The 18,874-nt window shown below is 39.3% G+C and overlaps 1 protein-coding gene across 1 annotated transcript; it reads left to right on the top strand.

Annotated features, from left to right (window-relative positions):
• Positions 1-8,602: 8,602 nt before the first annotated feature.
• On the top strand, positions 8,603-16,800 carry LOC136676772 (B-type lectin plumieribetin-like). Its single transcript, XM_066653988.1, has 3 exons — positions 8,603-8,668; positions 8,800-8,893; positions 16,370-16,800. Exons 2-3 carry the CDS (start codon positions 8,804-8,806, stop codon positions 16,613-16,615), a joined length of 336 nt encoding a protein of 111 aa, XP_066510085.1. The 5' UTR covers positions 8,603-8,668; positions 8,800-8,803; the 3' UTR covers positions 16,616-16,800.
• The last annotated feature ends 2,074 nt before the right edge of the window (positions 16,801-18,874 follow it).

The following is an 18,874-nucleotide window of genomic DNA, read 5'->3' as shown; positions in this document are numbered from 1 at the left end:
TCACTCACACACATTCTTTTATAATTCTTAAAATATTTATGGTTTTGTACAGATCATAATGACTGGCACACTAGATATATATATATATATATATATATATATATATATATATATATATATATATATATTAGTTTTTTACTGTAAAACCATTATTAATATTCTTTTGTCTAATATGGTTTCCTTATTTTAGCTTATTTGCGCTACACTATTGTCTTTATTGATATAATTTTTTGGAATATTATAATGAAGCTTTCATCTATTGTGTTCTGCTTTGTTTTTACAGTTATCTGATGAGGTTAATGGAATCCATATTCTAACAGTGAACAAAATTCACCACTTCAGTGATGGATTTACAGCTGTACTCCCTAAAATACACATTACCACATTGACGTTGAGATGAGACAGGACTTCAACAAAGAAGCTTGCAGGTTGTTCTTTGACCTAAATAATAATTTAACAATTATAGCATCAATGTGGCTCCTGTGCTTTCATTCATTCATTCATTCATTCATTCATTGTTCATTCATTGTCTTTAACTGCTTGTCCAGTTCAAGGTTGTGGTGGATACGAAATATTTACGTACTACCTTGAGTCACTGCGCAAGGTGGGAACACATCCTAGACATGGCACTAGTCCTTCACCAGGCACCACACACCCACACATTCACTCACACTATGGACACTTTTGAGTAGCCAATCCACTTGCCAATGTTCAATACTGGTTCACATTCCCTTGGGTTCAGTGTCAGTGCCCATAGAGATGTATCCCTCTTATGTCTGTTGTCTACAAGGTGGAAGGAGATGATATGTTAAGTGCAACAAATACAGATTAACACAGATCAGGGATATTCACCTAAGATCTCATAAAGACTGGAGCTATATATGCCTGCTGCGGACGTATATATACACACATTTAAAACTTTTAGTGTATAATATAGAAACCACATGAACTAGTGAATTAACTGTGCCAGTGGGACTAGGTACAGCCTTAGTCACCATGGAGGCCAGTGTGGACTTACAATTGTTAATGCTTAAGGGTGAAGTAGGACTGTAAAACTACTTGGAGGGTAGTGGGTCTGGGACGCCAGATTTCATTGTTAAGCCTTCTGGAGGTGTTATGCATTGGCTGTATGATGGGAGGTGGGGGGTGGGTGGAATAACGAAGAGTAGGCGGGTGAATGTGGGGAAACGAAGCGTTGATACGGCGTAACTTAGCACGGATTTCGATGTCTGCTATTTACACTAATGCTAAATAGCTAAAACTACAATTTGCTAATCTTAAAAGGGTCAAGAGAACGAGAGAAAATTGGTCAATGACTCGATGACTAATCTTAAAAGCTCGAGGGTCGAGAGAACGAGAGAAAATGGGTCAATGACTCAAGTGTGGGCGCAATGGGAAACTCGCCTATTGGGGTCAGTGGCCATTTCCAGCCGCCAGCTTGGTGGAGGCTCGGGTTCATTTCTAGAGTCATGGTTTGTTGGTGGAGGCAAAAAATATTCAAATGCCTGGTTCGTATCTTGGAAAGTCCGTTAGTATAGGTGTTCGTTAGTAGAGATTCCACTGTATTTTATTGAGACTAGGTGCTAGGCCCTTCCCTCTTTCCACCCCTAGATGCATATCTCTCCCTCTAATACCAAATGTCAAAGAAAAATTGAACCAGGTGGAGCAACAAGGGTTTATTTCAAAGGTGGAACTGAAGTGGAACTGAATGGTGTGCCTATGGTGGTTGTGCCAAAAAACACAGTTTGGACGGTATTGCTAAAATCGGTTATGATTCGCAAACTCCTTTGCTCCAGAGCATTTTCAGAAATGTATGAAACAAATCTTAGAAGGTCTGGAGGACGTTTTGTGTCAGGTGGATGACACACTTATATGGGGAACCCAGATCCTGAGAAAGTGAAAGCTATACTGACCATGAGAGAACCTAGTTATGTCAGTGAAGTGAGAGGACTGTTGGGGATGATTAAACATTCGGGAAAATTCTTGCCACATTTGGCTGAAAAAACCCACGAACTAAGAGAAATGTTGAAAAAGTCAGACATGTGAACATGGGAGCCCCGCCAGCAGGAGGCTTTTGATAAAATTAGAGGAGAATTAACATCACCCCTTGTCTGGATTTATATTATCCGAATGCCAAGACACTGGTATCTGCTGATGCTTCACCTTATGGGCTAGGTGCCATCCTACTCCAGAAGCAACCAGATCAGGTGTGGAAGCCGATAGCATAGGCCTTGCGAGCACTTACTAGTACAGAGGAGAGACATGCTCAAATAGAAGAAGAAGCGTTGGCTTCCGTATGGGCCTATGAGAAGTTTGCCAAGTTTCTTATAGGGAAACATTTCCATATTGAGACAGATCACAAGACTTTGGTTCCCATTTGGGCTCAAAAAAACACTGGACACAATTCAGCCACTTATGCAATGTCTCAGAATGAGAATATTGCAACCATAGACATGCTTCAAGAGGAAGAAATTAATCTCTACGTTGACACTGTCATGGCAAGCCTGCTGGCTAAGGAGTCTAGGCTCAGGGAGATCCAAACACAACAGGACAATGACCCTGTACTGTGCACTTTAGTTCCTCTATTTCTTATTACATCTGTTTTTTGGACTTCCGACCCCTGTTTACATGTTATGCTTGTTACAGTTCTCAGAACTGCTCACACCTTCTGGGCTTCCGTCTTCAGTGAACTGAAACCTTTGCAGTGTTCAGTTCCTGTTGACCTAGGTAACTTGCTTCACTTGGAGTTTCTGTTCCCAGTTTAGATGCATTTGCCTCTGCACTTTGTTGACCCCACTTCTTTTCCCCTGATACTGCTAGTAAACACAGACTCTTATTCTACTATCATTATCAAGCTTTGAATATAATTCTTAATACTGCTGCAGTGCTACTAATTGTTAATGCAAGCTTTGAATACATCCTTGATTACTGCTTGTGTGATGCTGATGATTAATGTGAACTTTTCCTACAATTCCCCCTTTTTAGGTCATTTATGACCTAACCTCTAACTGAAAACTCAATTTCCTCAATTTGGTGCCCCTCTTCTACTATTGTTTTAAACAAAATGAATAATTATACTACTTTTACTATGTGAAAGTGATTATATTTCTGAGCCACAAGTGTCCCTTCTAAGTGTCTGTTCCCTACGTTCTAAGGCCGAGCAGAACCTCTCTCAACCCCCACAGATTAATCGTTCTTCATTCAGAGACCTGTACTATTAATGAGCCTTTCAAGCAAGCTTTAAACTGAGAGTAATTGTAAAAGTAACCAAAACCATACACCAACAACAAATCATACAATACAATTGTCCTGTTGTCATCTCCTGCCCTTCTTTCTTCTTGCTTCGGGGTCTAAGGGTGGACATCTTTGATCCCAATTTTTCCCAGGTGATTATTCTACCCTTGTTGATTGGGAAATTTTGGCTGACTCATCCGAGTCAGAAGGTACCATAATCACTATTTCATCCCATTATTATCAGTGTAGAGTAACGGTATATGATGCGTTTAGTAGACAAGCGCACTTTGTAGTATACTGCTCCCTCTCTCTGTAGGTTTGAACACGCCCAGTTCACGTGTTTCTTCTGTGTATCTCTACAAGCGAGGCTCTTAGCAATAAAGCAGTTTTGTTGTGTTAAACCTTTGTTTTGTTGTGTTGTCTTTTCCTGAGTTCGTACACTCGATAGTCAGTATGACAAATGTAATGTAAATTCAGTGTCAGTCTTATAGCCCAACGGGTTTGTCTTTGCTCAGCAGATTGACAGGATTTACTTGTGGTACTTGTAATTTTCTAAATCCCTGAAAGTCATGCAGGATGGAGTAATATAAATTGTACTCAATATTTACTCAATAAAGAGTAAATCCAGAAAAAACAGCATTGGTTACACCCCTTTTAGGGAGCACTGCCCCTTTAAGAGCGCAGTAGTCATTCAGTACGGAATTTGTGTTCCAAACCCCAGTAATTTTGGTGAATGTGTATGCACCTAACTGGGACAATGCTATTTTTGCAAACAAATTATTATTCTCACTACCTGATATACATTTTCATTTTTGGAGGAGACCTTGTGTTATTTAGACCGCTGGAACCCCACTAAACCTCTTGTTTAGTGTTTAGCCCCTTTGATTTGTATAATCCTTGTTTAGTGTTTAGCCTTCTTGTTTAGCATTTAGCCTAGTTTTTGTATTTAGCTCCCTAACCTTTGAACTTAATGCCCTAGTCTTTGTGTTCAGTTTGTGTTCTCCTGCATTTCCCTTCTCCTTGTACCTTGTGCTTCTGACATTATTTCTTCCTCTATTTTGAATGATAAATATTTGCAATGGAATATATATAAAAGCCCTCCAAATTTCTCACTCACAAGGCGGCTTATCTCTAATTTACTCTAATACTATTGGGTGGCTAATATACAGAAAATCTGAAACTGACTGGTGCCTTCTGGAGGCCTCTTCCTGCCCACACTTTTCATTCAAGCCCCCATGTTTTCTTAAATACCCCCATTAGAAATCTATTTTCCTTTACCTGTCATGTATTCTTCATTCATATCCTAGCAAAACTGAGGATCAGTCAAGGACCTATTGAAAGAGAATTCAAAAATTTCTCACAATTTCCAATCTTAACGAATTTAATTTTTCTCAGGGGAACCTTCTCCAATACGTTCAAATCAGAGACATTGTGCGCACCCACTGCCCGACATTCCCGGCTTTTACTGAAATTGACCCAATTTATTAGTTCCCACACAGCCAGAAAGGTCTAATCTCTCAATTGTAAAGTCATATTCTAACTCAGAATAGTGAAGACTTTACTTAAAAACAAAGGTCTAAATGGGAGGCGGAATTGGATACCAGGTTTCGACAATGGGTGTTAGGCAGAGAACCCTAGGCAGAGTTCACTCTTTAGCTTCTTGTGTCTTAAACTCGTTCAATTTAAAACTCTAGAATCGATTTATGTAAATCTAAGCTTGTAAATATCTATCCACATGTAAATCAGACCTGTAACTGGTGTAGGGGTACATCTGCTGATTCTGGGTGTGCCACAAACTCCAGTCTTATTGAATCTCCATCTTTTAAAGTTATCTAATGTCACTAATGTTGCTCCAGACAACTCTTTGCAATTATCCTCTAAAAAATCAGACATTATCCCTTTTGCTTCTCTCATAGCCAAATGTAGAATACTGCTACTATGGAATCTCGTAAACCTCCCTCTTTCAACTCCTGGCTCACATACATGATGCTCTTCTTGAAGCTAGAGAAAATCAAGTTTACATGGGTCAATGGAACAGACTGTTTTTATTCACACTGGAGCACTTTTATTGATTACTTTGAATGTTTGACAAGTCTTCCCTCTTTCTAAATAAGCACACATTTTACAGTTGATTAGTACTTACTTATGCCATTATTATAGCATAATATGCAGTGTACCCCCCACCCCCACACACACACACACACCTACTCTTAAATGTATATACACCTAGTCAAATGGGTATGAAAGGGTGGGTGGTTTGTAAGAATGTTATATTTACTGCATTCTATTCTCCTGAAAAATCTATAAATTAATAAATTATGCATTAAAATAAACTACAAATCCCTTGAAACCAACAGGCTTTTAACAACTGGCAAATGTTTGCTCGCTGCCAGGGAAGTTGGATGACTTAAAAATCTGGACCCTCACACAGAGCTGGCTCAGGGACTGTAATTTAATGTTTTTTACGAAAACGTGGCTGAGGGACGATGTGGCGGACTGCGTGGTGGAAATGGAGGGACGTGCACTGTTCAGAGCTGACCGGTCAAGCGTGACTATGGGCAAGACCAGCGGCAGAGGAAAATGTATCTACGTATACAAAGCGTGGTGCATGGACTCTGTTGTGGAAACCCACAGCTCTGCAGACCTGGAGTTCCTGATCATTAAATGTAGACCCTTCTATCTGCCCCATGAGTTCAGCTGTATTGTTGCTGCTGTAGTTTATGTGCCTCCTGCAAAATACACACGCGGACAGAGCTTTTATTGTATCAACCACTCTGATTTAAAATCTGGACTACCAAAATTTTTTCAGAATGTCTCCTGCACAACAAGGGGACAAAAAACTTTGGACAAAGTTTATACAAACGTGGCAGATGCACACAAAACAACACCCCTCCCCCATCTCTGACTTTGTGATCATCTTTTTTTGTTCCTGCTTCCCAAATACACTCCAGTCCTGCAGAGGATCAAGCCTTCAACCAGAACTGTAAAGATCTGGATGGATGGGCTGACTCCTTCCTTCAGCAACAGTTCCAGCACACCGACTGGAGTGAGTATGCTGCCCGAGCCTCCACAGGCTCACACATCCACTTGGACACCTACACTAACTCTGTCCTGAAACACATCAACAACTGTGTGGACAGAGTGACATCACAAAAGACAATAATAACATTGTCAAAGCCAGAGATGCTGCCTTCAGATCAGGAGACCTGGAAGCATACAGCTCGGCCAGAGCTAACCTGAGGAGAGGAATAGCTATAGCCAATCACTGCTACAAACGCAGGATTGAGGAGCACTTTACCTCCTCTGACTCTCGGCGTATGTGGCAGGGAATACACACCCTGACTGACTATAAATCAGTTAGCACTGTTCCATCTACCAATAGTGCTTCACTCCCTGATGAGCTGAACAACTTCTATGCTTGATTTGACCAGGGCAACAAGATATCTTCAATAAACAATCTTCCACCAGACGACAAATAACTTGTACTTTCCTTTTCAGGCATCAGTCGCATGCTGAGCAAAGTGAATGCACGAAAGGCAGCTGGCCCTGACGGTGTACCTGGCCGTGTGCTAAGAGCTTGTGCTGTGGAATTCGCTGTGGGAGTCTTCACTCACATCTTTAATGTTTCACTTGCCCAGGCAGCTGTACCATCCATCTTTAAATCTGCCACCATTGTGCCAGTGCCTAAGCACTCTACTGCTTCAGACTTAAGTAAACATTGCACAATCATTTCACTGCACCTTCTGTAATGATGTATTTCATTCATTCATCAGTACATAATGCATCATCTATACAATATTACTTTGTTTATATGTTTTATATTTCAATATGTATATAGGGTTACAACTTTCATAATCACAATATTATATATCTCACATAAGTATATATGTAGATTCTAATGCTTATTTAACATTTTCAATATATGTACATTCTATATATAATCTTATATCTATATAGTCCTATATAATCTTTATATATTTATATATATATTTATAAACATATTTATAAATAATGTTATATATTGCACTTCTGGTTAGATGCTAACTACATTTCATTGGCCCTGTACTTGTACTCTGCACAATGACAATAAAGTTGAATCTAATCTAATCTAATCTAATTTGTTCACATTTCAATGGAGGTGCTGCAACACCACAACCCTGACAGGAAAGGCAGACTGGGTGTAACTACAGAAATTGTGTTTAGCACAGCAACTTCTACTTACACTGAAAAATTTTCCCATTAAACTAGATATTACAAATATTCATTATCAATAAAACAGATAGAGGTTGTAAAGATGATGATGATGAAGTCATATTATATTGTGTATTATCAGGACTTGAAATAATCCTAAATCAGGAACATTTTTCACCCTAAATAAATCTTTTTAAAAAACCTAATTTCTGTACTTTCATTTTATGTATTTATATATGATATTATTTTACAACAGTTTGGAGGACGCTGGAGTTATCCAAAGATTTAAACGGATTTAAAATCTTGCTCAGTTTTTTTCTTGTTTGTGGGAATTATTACTGCAGCCTTTCACACTGTACAATCACATTATTCATTCATTCATTATCTGTAACCGCTTATCCAGTTCACTCACACACTCACACCTACGGACACTTTTGAGTCGCCAATCCACCTACCAACGTGTGTTTTTTTTTTGGACTGTGGGAGGAAACTGGAGCACCCGGAGGAAACCCATGCGGACACGGGGAGAACACACCAACTCCTCACACACAGTCACCCGGAGGAAACCCACGTGGACAACACACCAACTCCTCACAGTCACTCGGAGGAAACCCATGCGGACACAGGGAGAACACACCAACTCCTCACAGACAGTCACCCGGAGGAAACCCATGCGGACACGGGGAGAACACACCAACTCCTCACAGACAGTCACTCGGAGGAAACCCACGCGGACACGGGGAGAACACACCAACTCCTCACAAACAGTCAACCGGAGCGGGAATCGAACCCACAACCTCCAGGCCCCTGGAGCTGTGTGACTGCGACACTACCTGCAATAGAGGCACATTTAAGGCTTGTCTAAGTAATATACATTTACCCTTCAGAAGTTCGGTCTTGAATTTGAAGTTGGTTCACATTTTCCCTACATTTATTCCAAACCTTCCTTTCCTCTATGTGGGTTTTTGACAGCTCCACATCCTGTCAGACCCATGGTTTTACATATGTTTGGAAAAATCCTCTTTGTTCCTTTATGCTTTTATTTCTTATGCCAGTGGATTTTCTTTTATCTAATCTGCGCATAAATAAATTTAATGACTCTGTGGAATAGTTCTATGGAATGGTGAGCAAGTATTTGCATTTTAAGCTACACCCATCCTGAGCTGCTCAGTGTTCCTCCAGCTCTTCAGCCCTGCTACTACTCTAGAGACTACAACTTACCAAAGAGCCTCTACTGACTGCTGTGAGTCCTGCATTCATAAATGTTACCAGGATTTGTTGAAGTTAGAATATGTAAACCTATTTTTACTATTCTTATACTGAAAATAAATAAACGTATGCTAATTATGGGATTAACCCATAACTATCTTACAGGAAAATGAGCAGGAATTCTCTGTCTACCAGCCAGGAACTGCAAAGAGGAGAATACCTGATCTCCAACAATGGAAATTTCAAAGCCATCATGCAGGTATGACTGGAAACCTTTCTGAATAAAACATTATGTCTTCAGAACAGCTATTTCACAGAATGAGAAAACTTTATAAGTGGATCTAGCAAAATATAATTTTACATAATTGCATTTCTTTTTGTCAGTTTTTTGTGAAGGTTTGACATTGTAAATGAAAGATGATTTATTCAAATGATGACAAATGACAAACTTTAAGAAAGTATATATTATCAGACAGCAATAACATTAAGGTTTTTTTTAAAAAAAAAAACTGAAATCCTCTACTTTAGCTTCCCATTTCTTCTAAAAAAATAATTTAATAGCAGACATTTTGGGTTCCACACAGAAGTATTACTTTAACCATAAACAAAAGGCATTTCCTCACAGAGAAGAACAAATATGATCAAGATGGCGCCGGTGTGTGTGGCTGGCCGTCTGCTGCTCTCACTTTGCCTTGTGTTGTTAGTGTTGCTAAGCTTTGGCACTTCACATGTGAAGTCTCTACTGGTGTATGATCGCCAGTTTCTCCTGGATCTTAGATATAATACCTGTGATGTAGGTGTTTTTAATCATAGTGGACAGAATCCTCTGCCCCCGCACCTATCGGGTATTCCGAATCACCTGCGCCGGGCCTCGGCCCAAACAATTCAGCGAAAGCGTCGCCGCCGCCGCGGTAAACGTGGCGGTCGGCTAGTGAAACTAAAGGTCTACCTCTCACAATCGTCATCCAGTTCCCGGCCACGACGTGGATTATCCCCCCAATTCGTGGTGTCCTGGCGTTTCCTGGAGCCCATCAGCATCTCCCTGGTACCTGTCATCGGCCTGGATGAGGGATCCTGTCCCCGCCGCCCCTGCTTTTCCCGGCTCCGCGAGCGTGATGTGAATCCCCGCAACCTGAGGACGCCGCTTCGTGCTCCTAATCTGTCTAAAGCACAGGCCTCAGCTCCTGCCAGGATCGGCCTTGTGAACGCCAGATCACTGGCAAATAAAACTTTTATCCTGAGGGACTTCTTCTCTTCTCAAAGCCTGGATTTTCTTTTTGTGACAGAGACTTGGATTGGTGCTGGTGAGTACAGTGCTCTCGTTGAACTTCTGCCAGCTAGCTGTGGTTATTTTAATACCCCGCGGACGTCAGGTCGGGGAGGAGGAACGGCGACTGTTTTTAAAAATAATTTTAAATGTAAACAGCGCACTGTATCACCCTCATTTTCCAGTTTTGAAGTCACTTTATTTGAGGTGGGCCGCTCTGACCCGGTGCTGTGTGCTGTCATCTATCGACCCCCTAAATACAATAAGGATTTCATAAATGATTATTCTGATTTTTTGGCGGGACATATGCCGAAATATGATCGCATCCTTATCGTCGGGGACTTTAACATTCACGTGTGCTGTCCAGATAAACCGCTGGTGAAGAACTTTGTTAACATCATTGACTCTTTTAATTTAGTGCAGTATGTGTCCGGGCCCACACATGAACATGGACACACCTTAGACCTTGTTCTGTCTTATGGGCTGTCTGTGTTCAATTTAGAGATCCATGATAGTGGGTTTTCTGATCACATGCCTGTTTTATTTGATGTTGTTTTCTCCTGTGCTGCTTTTAAACCTTGCGCTCCTGCTCGGCTTGGTCGGAGTTTTAACTCTTTCACTGCCGGACAGTTCACCTGCGCTTTCGACCAGCTTTGTCCTCCTCCTGACTCAGCCTCTGTTAATACGGAGGAGCTCAGCTCCTGGTTTCACTCCTCCTGCCGAACCATACTGGACTCAGTGGCTCCATTAAGAACTAAACAGCCCAAAGTTAAACCTGAGCCCTGGTTCAATGACCAAGCGCGTGCAGCAAAGCAGAAGTGTCGCAGAGCTGAACGCCGATGGAAAAAGGATAAGCTGCAGGTTTCATTTCAAATGTTAAAAGACTGCTGGCGTTCTTACCAGAGCACCATCGAAGAGGTTAAGAGAGAACACTTGTCAAATATTATTATGGCAAATTGTCATAAGCCACGTGTGTTATTTAAAACCATTGACTCTGTTCTTAAGGCCCCTCAGCCTGTCTGTTTGGAAGCATCGCCTGACATGTGTAATGACTTTCTGCACTTTTTTATTGATAAGATTGTTACTGCAAGAGCTCTTATCACAGCTCCTGCTGTTGACCCCTCTGACTCTGCCCCTTGCTTGGCTGTGTTTGATAGGTTTGAGCCGGTGACTCTGTCGCACTTGGAGGATGTGGTGGGCCATTTAAAGCCCTCAGGTTCTCCTTGTGATGTTTTGCCTCCTCACTTTCTTAAAGAGATTTTTCATACTCTAGGGCAGCAGGTTCTGGCCATTATTAACAGCAGCCTGTCTTCTGGTGTTGTTCCTGTGAGTTTTAAACATGCTGTAGTACAACCCCTGCTCAAGAAACCTGGCCTCGACCATACAGTATTGGCTAATTATAGGCCTATTTCCAAGCTGCCTTTTATTTCAAAGATCTTGGAGAAAGTTGTTTATGCTCAACTGAAATTATTTTTGGATGAGCATAATATTCTGGAGGTTTTTCAGTCTGGTTTTAAAACCTTGCATAGTACAGAGTCAGCGTTGCTCAGGGTTTTTAATGACATTCTCCTGGCCAATGATTCTGGGGACCATGCAATTCTTGTCCTGCTGGATCTAACTGCTGCTTTTGACACAGTGGATCACAACATTTTAGTTTCCCGCTTGCAGCATCTAGTCGGCATTTGTGGTAGTGCTTTGGACTGGTTTAGGTCCTATCTGACGGACAGAACTTTGTGTGTGAGTTTTGCTGGCTCAGAATCCTCCTCAGCTCCCCTATCATATGGAGTTCCACAGGGCTCAATCTTAGGACCCCTCCTTTTCTCACTTTATCTGCTCCCATTGGGCTCTATCTTGAGAAAACATGGCATTGCATTTCACTGTTACGCTGACGACAGCCAGATATATGTCCCTTTAAAGAAGAAAGATGCTTTCTCAATTAAACCACTGTTGTTATGTCTCAATGACATTAAAGACTGGATGGCTTTAAATTTTTTACATTTTAACGAAAACAAAACAGAAGTGATGGTGTTTGGTCCCAGTGGTCCCTGTGAAGCCCCTCCAGTTGATTTGGGCCCCTTGACTTTGTATGTGAAGCCAACTATCTTAAATTTGGGTTTTAAGATGGACAGTGATTTTAAATTGGACCGCCAAATAGGCACAGTAGTTAGGTCCAGCTTTTTCCACCTGAGGCAGCTGGCAAAGGTGAAGCCAATTCTCTCTTACGAGCACTTTCAAACAGTAATCCATGCCTTCATCACATCCCGATTGGATTACTGCAATGCACTGTATTTTGGAGTCAGCCAGTCCTCCCTCAGACGTCTCCAATTGGTGCAAAATGCTGCTGCCCGACTCTTAACGGGATCACGTAAGAGGGAACATATCACTCCCATTCTGGCCTCTCTCCACTGGTTGCCTGTGCATTTTAGAGTACATTTTAAGATTCTTTTATTTGTTTTCAAATCTTTAAATGGACTCGCCCCACCTTACCTCACTGAGCTGCTACACCCCCACGTCTCTGCTCGGTGCCTCAGGTCAGCTGATCAGCTGCTCCTGGAGGTGCCGAGGTCAAAACGTAAGCTCAGAGGAGATAGAGCTTTTTCAATTGCTGCGCCGAAACTGTGGAATAGCCTACCATTACAGATTAGGCAGGCTTCTTCACTTTCGGTTTTTAAAACTTATCTTAAAACCCATTTTTATTCCTTGGCTTTCAACTCAGCATGAGACGTTTGTTTTCTTTTATTAATTTTATTAGTGTTGTTTTTATTTAAGTTATTTATTTTTCATTATTGGTTATTTTATTTTGTTTTAGTTTGTTTTATAAACATCTTTTGTACAGCACTTTGTTTTAACTGTTGGTGTTTTTTAAAGTGCTCTATAAATAAAGTTGAGTTGAGTTGAGTTGAGAAATAAACCTGGTTTAACTGACCCACTCAGAAGGTTCTGTGAGTATTCAGGGTTCTACACAGAACCATTGTTTTAACCATGACCTGATTAAATGACACCTGATGAAGGAAAGAGGAAGACCCACACAAACTGTGCCTCTGCAGCCTTCAAGGATGGTTTCTTTAACCTTTTACAATCTGAATTTCTATATGAATTTACATGGCCAAATTTGAAGGTTTGTTACTTGGAATAATGTACTGCTTACTGCTTGGATCAAACTAATAACTTTATTAGGTCTATTTGTTGTTAAAGAAAAAATTAAAGTACAAAAATATGTGGTTTTAAGAAATCATAATATTAACTATGCTTCTTATTCACTGAGCCTTTCAGATCTATGAGACACACTGAAAAAAAGGAAATAAAGTCCTAGGAAAATAGCCACACATGCAATTTCCCTACTCTAATAAATGCTATGCTCATGGTGCCATTACAAAAAAAATCCACAGTAAAATTTGTTCATCTTCAGGATTTTGATAGTCTGTAAACAAATCTTCAGTGTGCCTTTCAGATTTGAGACACTTAGACAATAAAGAGATGGACCTAGGAATTAAGCCAAATGTGTAGTTTTTCAATGAAATGGAAGTCATATTCATATGTTCCTATCTAGTGGCGACAGAATGCAATTACTGCCAAGTATGTCAAGCTGCACCATTTAAGGTGGAACAGAAATTCCGGATAAGAAACTGACGAATAATCAAATCAAATCAACTTTTTTTGTATAGCGCCTTTTACAACTGACGCTGTCACAAAGCAGCTTCACAGTTTCAATAAAAACCAACAAGTGTAGTCACATTCTGGGTGTTGTCCATGCCTTTCATATATGATAAAGTTATTATTATATAGGTACATATATCTCACCACAAGCATCATATTTTTTAAAACCCGTTCTATAAACCTAAACATCGCCTTATACCTGATCAATCACACATGTCTCACTGCATAGCCTATGATAGCCACTCCTAATCCAATCCACTCCACAGCTAATACCAGAAATAACTAAAAACCTAAAAAGAAACACAACAAAAAGGCAAGTACATATAAACAGTCAATAGTGTTAATAATGCAGTAAATGAACAGATGAACTTCCTCAGGACCTTATATCTTTCCAATAATTTGTATTTGAAAAGATCTCGTACGAACGCTAGCTGCACAAGCTGTGCCTCTGAAAAAATAGCATAAACTACAAGACCGTACTGAAACGCTTGTCAGCTTGTCACAGACTCCGTTTTTTTTTTCAGACCATTTAAAATGTATATATATATATATATATATATATATAATAATTTTATATGTAATATAAAATTAATTTTTTAAAGGTTAAAAAAAATGCTAGGTTTATATATGTGTAAATATTTAAGATAAATATATAAAAAAAAATAAATTCAGATTCAGTGCCATTTCTGCTGTTCACACAGCCACATCTGTATCACATGTAAGAAACATTGGATTTGGGCCACTTTTACCTGCTCCAGGTAAAAAACATCTCCAAGTTTTTTTTTGTTTGTTTGTTTTTTAAGGGGGTAGTAATAAATGCCCAAAGTGTGAAAAATTACTTTGAATAAGGTGTTAAATAAATCTTAGGGTATGAGTATTATATGTCATTTACATGGGTTGAGGCTTCTGTCCATATTAGAGCCCAATTTCTAGGTTTTATTGTATTTTCATGTGGTAATTGATAAGTAATCATACACAGGATAAGATGTAAAATATCCTATGCAAATCCATTAGAATTTCAAATAGGTCCCACCCCACTCTCTTCCTAACTGCAGCTACAACATTCCTGGAATCTTTGGCTATTTAAATCTTAAACCAAACCAGTGTGGTTGCTGTGGCCATTTATGATCAGATCAGCAACCAGCTACCCCTAACACTGAAGCTTACCCACTGGGCCCAGCCCTTGTTTACCCAACTCAGCCACTGAATCGCTAGCTGTCATTAGGTATACACCTCCCCTTGTCAGTGTTTTGCTGAATTAAGCCCATGACACCTCTGGAAGGCTCAACAGTGAGGTCTGGCATCCCAGATACACCCCCGTCCAAGCCAGCTTTACAGTCCTACCTTACCCTTAGCATTAACAACCGTGAATCCACACTGGCCTCCCAGGTGACTAAGGATGTACTTAGCCCCACTGGCACCGTTCACGCATGCTCAGTGCCACCACTTCCCTGTGAACTTCACATAACATACCACCGACAGCCACAATAACAACACAACACAGCACCCGACTCATCTGTGATGTCCTTGTAACTGGAACATATTTACAGTATGTTTCCCCAAATAATCTGTGATCTCCTTATTCACAACCACTGACTAGACCTTTCAACTGTTTCTGATAAGTCTTTCACAGTTGTCCTTAGTTTTTGGCACCTCATGTCTCATTTCACTGTGTACTTAATATATAGTTGAAATGACAATAAAGAATCTTGAACTTGAACTAACAGACACCGCAGTTTCAGCTTCCCTGGCAAACATAATCAGTGCTATTAATAGCCCTCACCAGTGCTCTGTATCATTTAGTGCTGCACTGTAACATCTATCTAAACTCTTCACTGGTCTCTCCAGTACAGACAGAATCAGGTCTCTTTCAATTACAAAATTTTCCTGCACAAGTTTTCCTTTAACTATCGATAAACTTTTAGACTTGCTTGGTTTACCTTTCAGCCTAAGCTCACATAAGGTTTTTATCTAACATCCCCAGCATCTACCATGTACAAGACACAAGTGGTCAGGGTCATCACATCATGTATGCCCTAACTGGGGAGAGCCATCATGCAACCTCTCTCTGCCTACAACCCACTTAGACACCCTAATAATGTCCTACATTGTAACTGTAAACGCTAGTGGTGAAAGGGTGCATCCAGCCATTATACCCATTTCCAATCGCTGCCATGACATAAATTCTCCTCTAATAAAACAAAACTGAATATCATCAAAATAAGCTTTGACCAGCTTCGTGATATTTTCTTGGACCTGGAAGAATTCAAAGGTTTTCCACATAAGATTATGAGGCACTGAGTCAAGTGCATTAGCTAAGCCTAAGAATATATTGAATATAAATATATAAATATAGTGAATTATGTTTCATAGGAAGATTGTAGACAGACAACGAGGGCTTGTTAGTTCCAAGATAATCTCAGGAATTCAGTGATGCCAGGTTTATACATACAAGTAGTATACATATTCTGGAACAAATGAATATATATAAATTTATGTAAAGAAACAGCCCTTTCATTTGATGAGTGATATAATCATTATATTATTTGAACACATGAATAACAGTCATATGTCCTTTTATTTTTCTGCATTTCATTTTTAGGCCCATGGTTTCACTGAGGCAGATTCCTTGTTAAGTTGGCTTAATGTTTACATAAATTACACCACTCCAGTGGAAGGACTACAGTTCCAGTTTTATATGGCACCTTCACCTTATACAATATGAAAGTTAAGAAGTGGAGAATGTGAAAAATGCAAGACTGTAAGCACCGGTGGTTTAAAGGTCTTACTGTATGTGTCTCTGTTGTTTAGGATGATGGGAACTTTGTGCTTTACACCTGGAAACCAGTCTGGGCATCCAACACTTGTGGAAAACCTGGAACTCGACTGGTGATGCAGGCGGACGGAAACCTGGTCATTTATAACGACACTGGAAATCCTTTATGGGCCAGTGACACCTGGCAAAACAAAGCTGCATCAGATATGCGTCTGACCCTCAAAGACGATGGCAGTCTGGTCATTACTGAAGGCACAAGAGTGCTGCGGTCTCTTAAGTAATAAACTTCCTTAACTACAGTCTCCTAACAATCTCTTGATACACACATTAACTTTGCTGAGCTACTAATGTAGAAATGTTTAAGAGACTGTGACTGCTGTTAACATGCATGCTTATATATCTGTACAGCAGAAAGAGCCAAATTAAGATTAAAACCTAATTGACACCTCAAACCAATGCTTGTCTTTTTTGTGGAAGAAAAGAGAGAGTAATGAACACACACACACACAAAACCTGGTTAACACCAATAGATTTGATTATTCTGATTAATTGATATTCACTAAAACAATGTAGATTTTTTTTGTTAAATTGTTTTGCATCACTAGCTTCATTAGCTCATGTATTTGTTCATTGATTTTATACAGAACAGAAAACAGTTTGATTATTTCTCTCTTTATTATCTGTTAGTGTGAGTATACAGAGTTCAGAAAAAATTAAGCTTCTTTCTCTCTCCCTCTATGTCTGTCTGTCTCTCTCTCAGTACACACATGCACACACATTCTCTCCCTCTACTGCCAGAAATCTCCAGTTATGACATTCATGCACATGTAGACAGCAAGTGATTATAGTGATTACAGTGATTATAAGATAAATACAGGAGCTTTCTCTCCAAGAGGACTAAAGCTAACAGAACCATTCTAGATAATTTTTGGAAGAATACTTTAGATATTTGCAGTGAATTTAGGTCAGCTCATGCTTCTGTAGTGCGTCAGAAAAAAACAAAGACAAAACTTTACTGTAGGTCTTCATTCAAAAGGCTACTGTTGGAATTATATGGTTATTTTGAATAAGCAGATTGCTTTACTGCCAAAGAATATACATATCATGCTTGCTTGCTTAGGAAAAGTCAATTATTATATCAAAAGGACATGTTCCCAGTCACAAGGTGAAAATAGGAAACTCCCGAAGGGCACTGTTTGACTATAGAGATTATGTCCAAACGGTTGGCTAAAATATAAAACAGGAATAACGTACTGAGTAGAAAATATGCTGACATCATTAACTAAAATATTGAAAATTACAGCTTATCAATAGAGGAAGTCGAGGGAGGATATATGTGTGTGTGTCTGATTGGCTAAAAGAACGGTTTGTTACCAGAAAATCTCACTGTTGTATTGAAAAACATGTCCTCAGGTACACAGGGTATAATATTTATGTGCATTTACTGTAAGAATTAGAAGTAATAGGCTTGAAAAAAACTTCAAAAAACCCTATGGATATTAAATTCCATAAAATGGTTAAATCAAACTGTTACCAGACCACTCCACTGCATTCTTGAAGAGCATGTTCTCAGGTACTCATGGTATAATTTTCATACATTTTTACTGTAGGAATATGAAGTAATATTATTTGATGATGTTTAATTTACATATATGGACAATTTTGAGTTCTGATAAAGGGTTAAATCAAACTGTTACCAAACCACTCCACAGCAGCCTTGAAGAACATGTTCTAGAGTACCCAGAGAATAATTGTCAAACATTTTTACTGTAGGAATTTGGAGTAATATCATTTCAAACTCATAAATATGCTGTTTAATTTACAAATATTGCAGAATTTTGAGAGCTATTAAAGGGTTAAATCAAACTGTTACCAAACCATTCCACTGCAGCCTTGAAGAGCATGTTCTCAGGTACCCAGAGAATAATTTTTATAAATTTCTACTGTAGGAATTTGGAGTAATAGCATTACAAACTTCATAAGAATAACAACACAATTCCACAAATTGCAGAATGCTGAAGGCCATAAAATGGTTAAATCAAACTGTTACCAGACCACTCCACTGCAGTCTTGAAGAGCATGTTCTCAGGTACCCAGAGAATAATTTTTATACATTTTTACTGTAGGAATTTGGAGAAATATCATTTCAAACTTATAAATATGCTGTTTAATTTACAAATATTGCAAAATTGTGAGAGCTATTAAAGGGTTAAATCAAATTGTTACCAAACAACTTCACTGAAGCCTTGAAGAACATGTTCCAAGGTACCCAGAGAATAATTGTCGTACATTTTTACTGTAGGAATTTGGAGTAATAATATTTCAAATCTCATTAAAATGATGTTTAATTTACATATATGGCAAAATTGTGAGTCCTATTAAAGAGTTAAATCAAATTGTTACCAAACCATTCCACTGCAGCCTTAAAGAATATGTTCTCAGGTACTCAGAGAATAAGTTTTATACATTTTTACTGTAGGAATTTGGAGTAAGAGCATTTCAAATTTCAGTAAAAATGGTTAAATTTGCAAACATTGCAA

This window comes from Hoplias malabaricus, chromosome X2, assembly GCF_029633855.1.
Source record: "Hoplias malabaricus isolate fHopMal1 chromosome X2, fHopMal1.hap1, whole genome shotgun sequence".
NCBI lineage: Eukaryota > Metazoa > Chordata > Actinopteri > Characiformes > Erythrinidae > Hoplias > Hoplias malabaricus.
The sequence above is the reverse complement of the archived record's forward strand: the minus strand, read 5'-3'. Positions and strand labels throughout refer to the sequence as shown.

What these genes read in the sequence shown, in the direction of transcription:
- LOC136676772 (XM_066653988.1), top strand. Translation starts at nt 8,804, where the DNA reads ATGAGCAGGAATTCTCTGTCTACCAGCCAGGAACTGCAAAGAGGAGAA. An exon ending in ATTTCAAAGCCATCATGCAG is followed by an intron (nt 8,894 to 16,369) that starts GTATGACTGGAA and finishes TCTGTTGTTTAG; the next exon opens with GATGATGGGAACTTTGTGCT.